The sequence below is a fragment of the Bombina bombina genome, chromosome 1 (assembly GCF_027579735.1).
Source record: "Bombina bombina isolate aBomBom1 chromosome 1, aBomBom1.pri, whole genome shotgun sequence".
NCBI classification, from domain to species: Eukaryota; Metazoa; Chordata; class Amphibia; order Anura; family Bombinatoridae; genus Bombina; species Bombina bombina.
Window position 1 is genome coordinate 484,311,671 of NC_069499.1, and position 9,480 is coordinate 484,321,150.

At 33.5% G+C, this 9,480-nt stretch overlaps 1 protein-coding gene across 1 annotated transcript in view; it reads right to left on the bottom strand.

The window, feature by feature from the left end:
* Positions 1-9,480, bottom strand: part of PDE1A (phosphodiesterase 1A) — a 545,834-nt gene that overhangs the window by 112,397 nt on the left and 423,957 nt on the right. The window contains exons 5-6 of the mRNA XM_053698529.1: positions 8,148-8,264; positions 366-506 (exon numbers count right to left, since the gene is read on the bottom strand). Coding sequence (XP_053554504.1) covers positions 366-506; positions 8,148-8,264 — 258 coding nt within the window. The remainder of the gene's footprint in view (positions 1-365; positions 507-8,147; positions 8,265-9,480) is intronic.

Genomic DNA, 9,480 nt, shown 5'->3' on the forward strand with positions numbered 1-9,480 from the left:
CAAAGAGAGAAAGGAAATGAATGGCATTAGACAATAACCTTTATTGAGCTTATAAGACTACTATATATATATAGGACATGAATATCCATGATGGGCCACAATACAGCTTGTTTCCATTTAAAGGGCCAGTTCATTAAAAACTAATATACAGTATATATGTATGTGATGTCTGGTTCAGACACGCTCTGTACTCTGTACTGTAATAAAATAAATTGCAGGACAGCATCTTTCGCCATTGGACCTGTTACAGACAAGAACACACAAATAGTTTAATTGCAAACTTCAACAGCAATGTCACAATGAAAAAAAACATTTATTTTGTTTAACAATTTTTCAGTTCTGTTGGATAATAATTTAATACTTACCATGATACCCGTATGAAGAATAATGTAGTGCACAGTTTGGGTAACATCTGCGGCATGAACTAAATTGTGGTACGGATTTTTATATTTGTTATAACCAACTTCCAAAGCATCCACATATGACGCAAGGCTTGAAACAGGAATCTAAAGCAGATAGAAATGTGCAATATTTAATGTATCATAATGTACTGCACATGAGTACCAGACTACATGATAGCCTTATTTCCATAAAATATACTCTTTATACTTTTTAGGCTGCGCCAATAGACATACTACCTCTCAAATTAACTTGCTGAAAAACTTTGTGTCACAGACTTTTGTGTATAGCAGATCATTTTATCTCTAGCAATGCTACAGCTCTATGTTTTTCCCCATTATGGGGTTAAAAACATAGTTAAAGTACTAATCAGGGTCTGTGGAGCAGGGGTTAAATGCATAGAGTTGCAGTGTCACTAGTGATAAAATGATATGTTCCAATGAATAAGAGCATGTAAATGTATCACTGTAATGGCACTTAAGTATACATTCTCTAAAAGTCTTATGATTTTTATACTTTATAAAAGTACTGTAATAACCTGGTTACAAATTTTATTTAAAATTCTGCATTAAGAGGACATAATGTAATACAATATCAAATGCAAACAAATTTTATTTTATTGAAATTAGTTAAAAATATCATTAACTTAATACATTTTATGAAAAAAAAGCTATTTGTTTTTATTTGCATTAGATATCTTGTTCTATTTTAAAGCACTTTTAAAACTTATAATGACTTTTCAAAAGCAAATGGAAAGTAAGCACAAAGTTCCCCTATAATAAGCTGGGAGCATTTCCCAATCTCTACCCTACTACAAGAGGCACTGAAGCAGACATTCCGGACAACCAGACTTATTTATACCAGAAAGGAAACACCGTGGCGAATATCCCTGGTGTCTAATACGACTCCCACTACTGATTTCTCACTTACCTCATAGGGCTGAGGTAATATCCTGTGAGTACAAACCCTACATTAGGATTTTCTTCCTTTGCTAATATTTGCAGGGAAATAACAGATTTTTTACTTTTCCTGGACATTATTTATTTTTTACTATTTGTCATAAGTATAATGGCTGAACATTACCAACACTTTGGGAACCCTGTGCTTACCCTCTCCTTGCTTTTGTATATTCTTCTCACACTGGTATATGTGGTTACTTATACCACATTTACGGCTAGATTACAAGTGGAGCACTTTTTAGTGCTCCCGGGTTAACTTTGTTAGAAGTAAAGTTTCCTTGCATCGGGTTACGCTTAGGGATGGGCGAATGTTTCGCAACATTCGAAAAATGAAACAAATTTTAACACATTCGTTGGAATCGAATTTCAAATGTTTACCAAACATTCTAACATTTGATTTTCGAATGTTCGATTTCAAATTTTATGATTACATTTGAAAATATTCATTTTGAAAAATTCAAATTTATATATTTGTAATAGTATTTCTAATGCTTTCTTTAAATGTAATATTTGAATTATGCAATATTCGAATTTGAAAAATATGAATTTATATGTTTGTAATAGTATTTCTAATGCTTTCTTTAAATTTAATATTCTAATTATGCAATATTTTATCAAAATAGAAACATTTGAATTTATATATTTGTATCTATTATGTATTAATTTACTAGATTCCCTACCACATGAACTATTGAACTTCTGAATAGTATTTGTTAAATAGAATGTTAAATTCGAAAATTTCAATTGTGGACATTCAATCTAATTATAAACTTTCGAATTCAAAAGTGACATTCGAAAACTGTAAATAGCATTCGATTATAGAATTTTTAAGAATATTTGTTCGTATCAACATTCGGATTTGTAATTCAAATTTCGGTAATAACATTCGTTCTAACATTCGAATTTGGAAATTTACACATTTGCCCATCTCTAGTTTACGCTCGTATTAAAAGTTGAAAGTAAATTGTTAGCACGCAAACGAAAATCTGACGTGCGCAAAAAGTTGAATTTTGAATATTGCGACTGCGTTAACTTATTCTCCCATAGACTTTAATGGAGCACGCAAACTAGAAAAAAACACCCATAGTTCCCTACTAACCTGATATCGTTTATTCAAGGTCACTAAACCAGACATGAAATATGAATATTTCACATTCCAATGTTCTTCATATGGAAGAATATGTTCTATTTATTCTTAAATAAATATTTCTATATATCGGATTTTTTTGGTAAAAAAATATATCTATACCTATATATCTATCTCTATGATATATATAGATGCAGATATATACAGATATATATAGAAATATCTATTTAAAAATAGTAAAAACATATTTCCCTATAAGAACATTGGAATGTGAAATATTTACAGTAAATACACAGTTAAAATCACTATTAAATATTAATATTGAATAAATATGCTTTTTTCCAAGGATCTGCACTCTCATTATTACAAAAAAGCAAACATCTGCCAGGGTGTTGGGTACAAAATAAAAGGGACATGAAACCCACATTTTTTCTTTTATGATTCAGATAGAGCATACATTTTAAAACAACTTTCCAATATATTTATATTATCAATTTTGCTTCATTCTCTTGGTATTATTTGTTGAATAAGCCAATGACAAGAAGCATATACAGTATGCACAGCCACAAATCAGCAACTAATTCCCATTTCCTGAACCTACCTAGGTAAGCTTTTCAACAAAGGATATCAAGATAATAAAGCAAATTAGATAGTAGAAGTACATTGGAAAGTTGTTTAAAATTGCATCCTTTATCTGAATTGTGAAAAAAATGTTGGGTTTCATGTCCCTTTAAATCTCCAAATCCAAACACTATTCACACTCACTTCACAAGACTAAAGGAATATCAAATCCAAACATTTTTTTTTATTCAGACTGAGCATACAATAAAAAAATAATAATTCCAATTTACTTCTGTTATAAAATGTGCTTTGTTCTCATGGTATTCATTGTTGAAGAGATACCTAGGTAGGTGTCTGGAGCACTACATGGCAGGAGATAGAGCTGCCATCTAGTGCTCTTGCAAATGAATAACATTCTTGCAAAACTGCTGCCATATAGTGCTCCAGAAATGTGCACTGGTTTTCAACAAAAGACACCAAGAGAATGAAGAACATTTGAAAATAGAAAATAAAAAGTAAAAAGTAAAGTAAATAAGTTATTTAAAATTGCATGCTCCCTCTGGCCCTGACGATCAAATAATTCCCTATGTGGCAATATATTCAAAAGGGATCCGTCACGGGAGCAAGATTGCTGGTGAAATACTCAAAACTGCTGACATCAATGTTTGAATTCAGTCTTGCTGAGAGACTTTTACTATACAAATCAGTGGGCGACTCCTGTGGTCCTCCTCCTCTATGGCGAGGGTGACTCCTCCGTTGTGGCTCCTCTTATTCTTGCATAAGCTCTTAATGCTGTCTGTCAGCACGCTTATTTTTGTCTGTCAGTTTACCCCTTTTATAGGGGTGTTTTAAAAAAAAAAAATCAGCAAATAGATGGATTTCTATTTTTTTTAAATCACTCAATAGAATATTTTAAAATAAATAAATAATAGAAATCCTTTTATTGAGTGATATGGAAAATGTAAAAAGAAATCAGGCAATAGAACTGCCAGGACACCCCTTTAAAAGGAGGAACTGACAGAAAAAATGAGTGTCCTGCCGGACAGCATGAACCGCTGATGCAAGAAAAAGAGTAGCCACTGCTGCCACCAAAGAGCTATCGCCACTGCCACTGAAGAGGACCACAGCAGCCATCACCATGGAGGAACTTCCGCAATCAAGGAGAACCACAGGAGCCGCCATCTAGGACCAGAGTATCTGCCACCACCTTGTGGATTACATCTGATGAAGAAAAGAAGAGGACACTTTTAATTATTTATTTTTTTCTTGAGTTTTTTTATTTATTTATTTTTACAATTTTTGGGGGGATTATCATTGTGGATTACATATGATGGAGAAAAGAAGACTTTGAATGGTGAGTAATAAATATCTGTTGCTTTTTACTGAGGTTTTGTTTAAAAGTTTGTTTATTTTTTGTTGTTTATTGTTATTGGCTTTTGGTTTAATGTTTGTTTACTTTGTGGTTGTTGTTTTATCATGTTGGTTATTGTTGTGTATTTTTTTTAATGTGGTTTACTTTGTGGTTGTTGTTTGCTTTGTTTATTGTGTTGTATATTTTGTATTTGTTTGTGGTGTACTTTTTGTTAATGTTTTTTTTTAATTTGTTTATGTTTACAGTTTTGTTTTTTTGTATATGTTAATGTTGCGGCTTATGTTGCTTTGGGGGTTAATAGTGTAGTGTTGTTAGGTTGCATTGGGGGTTATGACGCTTAAAGGGACAGTCAACTCAAAAAAATTTTATTGTTTAAAAAGATAGATAATCCCTTTATTACCTATTCCCCAGTTTTGCACAATCAACACTGTTACTTTTTACCTCTGTGATTACCTTGTATCTAAGCCTTTTCTGACAGTCCCCTGATCACATAACTTTCTATTTATTATCTATTGACTTGCATTTTATCCATTTAGTGCAGTGTCTGCCAATAGCCATAAACGTGAGCACAATGTTATCTATTATGGCTCACATGAGCTAGCAGTCCCCTGTTGGGAAAAACTAATAAAAAAGCATGTGATAAGAGGCTGTCTTAAAGCAATCTGCTTTATATCTGATGAAACGACCCGTAGCTGGTTGAGAAACGCGTCATTAAAGCCTTTTAAATTTTATTTGGAAGTTGTTCACCTTTTTTTATTTAGTGCCGTTAAGTTTTTAAACGGATACAACTACTTACAAATAGTTACAACTATTATTACCTATCTAGTTGTGACAATATAACAGACATTCCTTTACAAAGTTTAACGTGCACGGCTACAGCTGAAGACACTATACAGAGAGCTGTATACTCCAAAGAACAGAGAGGATACACCAACACACAGCATACTAGCCGCTGTTTAAGGTGCTAGCAGGCGAAACTGCACTGGTCACAGTACAGTGCTTCTTCCTTTGGTAAGCATATTACATGTTTCCTCCATCCCTTTGACAAGACATATTACACTATGTGGAATTCCCTCTCTATTTTCTAAGGTTCACATATCCTTGAGTTGAATCCGTAAAAAGACAAAGGACATCTGGAGAATATATGCCTATATACAGTGTACTGGCCGCTGAATAAAGTGCCAGCAGGCGATATCGCACTGGTCAGAGTTCAGTGCAACTTTTTTTGGTAAGCGCAATATCTGTGTTTAATACCGCTTTGAATCAAACAATATTACACTATTGGCGCCCTCTCTTTTTTTCCCTTTTTCCTACTACAGTGTTACCCCCGCTCTCTGGGACCAAGAGGAGCTGCCCCACCAGAAAACGTCCGGCGGTAATTTGTTCTATGGACTAAAATATTGTTTATCAACTCCTTTTGGGACACGGCATTTTATCTTTGATAACCATTACATTGTTGTGGAAAACGCATTGCTTTTAGTCTCTTTGTATCTTTTGTTTTTCTGGTTGGTTTACATTATTTTGTCACTCCCACTTTTTCCCGCCCCTTTCTTTTTCAAATCTGACAGCGCGCCTTTTTTATCCCCTTCTGGGATATTACAGAGTGATGTCTTAAAGAAATAGTTAAGTCAAAATTAAACTTTTATGATTCGGATAGAGCATGCAATTTTAAGCAACTTTCTAATTTACTCCTTTTAGCAATTTTTCTTTGTTCTCTTGGTATCTTTATTTGAATGTAAGCTTAAAAGCCGGCCCATTTTTGGTTAAGAACCTGGGTAGCGCTTGCTGAATGGTGGCTACATTTATACACCGATCAGAATGCGCTACCCAGGTGCTGAATGAAAAATTGGCTGGCTCCTATGCTTAAATTCCTGCTTTTCAAATAAAGATACCAAGAGAACTAAAAAAAAAATTATTATAGGAGTAAATTATAAAGTTGCATAAAATTGCATGCTCTACCCGAATCATAAAAGTTTAATTTTGACTAGACTATTCCTTTAAGTGGCTTAGAAACAGGCAGACATTTAGATGTTTAAAGGTTATAAAGTATATTAATATAACAATGTCAGTTGTGCAAACCGAGAGAATGGGTATTAAAGACGTTATCTATCTTTTTAAACAATAACAATGTTGTTGACTGTCCCTTTAAGGGGTTAATAGTGTATTGTTGTTAGGTTGCACTGGGGTTTATGGCGCTTAAGGAGTTAATAGTGTATGACCGCTGCTTCTTAACTGCTGTTTCCGGAGCGAGTCTGAAGGCTCGCGCGGAAACAACTGCAGTAGGCAGCATTCGGCCGATAATAAATCGGCCCCTATGAGTTTACAAGAATCATGATCACAGGCATTTAGGGGTGAAAATGATGCATACAACACAAAACACAAAAATAGTTAACAAAGCAATCAGTTCCGTACACATGGAAACTGCTGTACAATACAAATCTAGGTAACTCAAGCAAACAGCAACTCAGTCACCGTTGTTTTTTTATAACTAAATATTTTAGAAGGAAAGTATCTGACCCGCTATCTGCTATTTGCAGTTGCTTTCAAGTAAATCTACTGCTTGTTCCACTAAAGCTGTGCAAATCTACTAAGGTACACATCTCCTCCTGCCTTCCCCCATTGGTTCTGAGCACAGACCGAATTAGAAAATGAAAGGGGCAAAAAGTCTAGTGTAAAAAGCAGCTCTGAAGCAGGAGGAGACAGAGAAACAGAAAAACATTAACTGTCATTCTGCTTAGCTCTTGCCTTTTGCTGTTAGCTGTTATCCAAACACTAAGAGCTAGGGGTGGGGCACAAAAAAACAGAAGCTAAAAAGAACACAGTTTGCAAAATTTCAAAGGCTGATCTTTCATTGCTGAAAACCTAACCCCCTGTCATCATCACTGCTAGGTTCCGCAGGGGAGTTACATGCTGCCCAATATTTGTGGTTGAGTATGAGAGACATGGCGTACTGTGAGTGTTTCTGGGTGTTCCATGGGTGGGGCTATGGGAAATTCTAAAAAGAGGGACATATGACTGTCTCAGAGGGACAGAGGGATAGAGCTTATAATCAGGGACTGATCCTCTCAAATAGGGACAGCTGGGAGGTATAATTTTAGCCAGCACTGAAGGGCACTGAAGGGCACTGCAGGGAGACCTACACCTCTTTTCAGAAAAAGTGTGCCTGACTTTTAATGTAATGTAATGGTTCAACTATAAACACCTTTCCTGAACTAAGTAAAGCAACAACAGCAGCTATGGCTTTAACATGTTCCTCAATACAAGGATAGGTACTGATTGATAATTGGCATGTTTATCTCATTGCCTAGTCAGTGATCAGGGCCAGTTACATTATGTTAGCTAAACCGGCTAGTGCTTACATATGCTATCTGTGTAAAGATTTTTGCAAATTGCTATTAAGATTTCCTTTCTAGTAGTATGCAACAGGGTACAAATAGTACATTCCTACACTTCTACATATGATCACTAAATCAATGTCAATTAAAACTTTCCTGTTAAAGGAGTATTGAACTCAAAAATGTTTTCTGTTCAATCTAAAAGACTTTTCCAAAATGTATTACATTATTTTTTGTTTTATAAGCCTGCTCTTCTAATCTAGATTCACACTCATATAACCCAGCTCAGCTCAGCATGCTAAACTTGTCCATTGGCAAGTGAATTATAGACAACTACCTTTATATACCTTACCCTAAATACCGATACTTGTGTACTCCCCAATACGCAATCTATGTGCAATAACAAACACACTTTATTATATAATGTATTTTACCTTAAAACGATTAATAAGATCATATCTGGTAAACAGTTCATAGACCATAAATTTAAGGGCATGGTCTCCACTTGCATCGCTCAATGAAAATACATCGAAGGACCAGTGGTCTACATCCTGTTAAAAAAATAAAAATGTGTTTATTACCTTTAAGTTATTTTATCCTTGATATACTACATTTTGCCATAATACTGACAACTGTGTAAGGCAAAATATAACAATTGCTTTTAATTAGTGTATCTATGGTAATTTTATTCCTTTTGGTAAGCTTACTTTATAGTGCATTACTGTATATATTTATTTATTTGGTAATTAAAGGGACATTGTACACTAGATTTTTCTTTGCATAAATGTTTTGTAGATTATCCATTTATATAGCATTTATATAGATTTTAAAATCAGTATCTGTGCATATTCTTCTTTATGGTAGTGTCTATTACATGCAGTTACATAAAAAATGGTGTACAATGTCCCTTTAAGTAATAAAGTACAAGATTCAAAATATTTACACATTTTTTATATCTGCTCATTTAACAACAAAATGATTAACTAGTGACATTAAAGGGACATAAACACTATTGAAAAAAGCATAATAAAACTTCTTGTTCATATACACTCATCAAATCCTATAAATGACTGCTCTGTATTCTGCAATGTGAACTAAGACAAGTTACAGATGCTGATTAGCTGCTAACACCACATTTGCACAGCATGTCACCATGTAATATAAAGTTTTTAATTTCCGTATGTTTCCATAAAATTAAATGGACCTTTTAGGGGCAGTTAGTGAATAGCACTCTCAATTTTTATTGTATGTCTCTTTAAATAAAATAAAACTGTAGTCATATCAAATAGCATTCTTTATGTAGGCATGTGCCTGTTCTGTTTACATGTGTAAAGAACGTTGCAAATTAAAATAGATCAAGGTTTATTTAACCATCAAATTTGTGTTCATTTTTACTAGAATCCTTCAATTTCAATTTAAAAGAAAATTATACATTTTGAGTACACCCCTTTTATTTGAATCCTGTGTTAAATATTAAAACTGTTTATATAAAATAATATACTTTTTATCTGCTTGGCTTACAAAACTGTAAATATATAACTAAATAACACTGATGCTCCACCAATTACATTTTTTACAGATGGAATATAAAATACTGATTACCATATTAGTTCACAGTGTAAAGACATTAGGCTTAATTCTTTTTAACAATTGGTAGTTATTTACAGAGAGTAAGACACTTAATAACACTGCCAATATCTGCTCGTAATCTCATCTTAGAAACAATAAATGGCTCAACAATATATTTATACAGTGTTTTGTAAACTT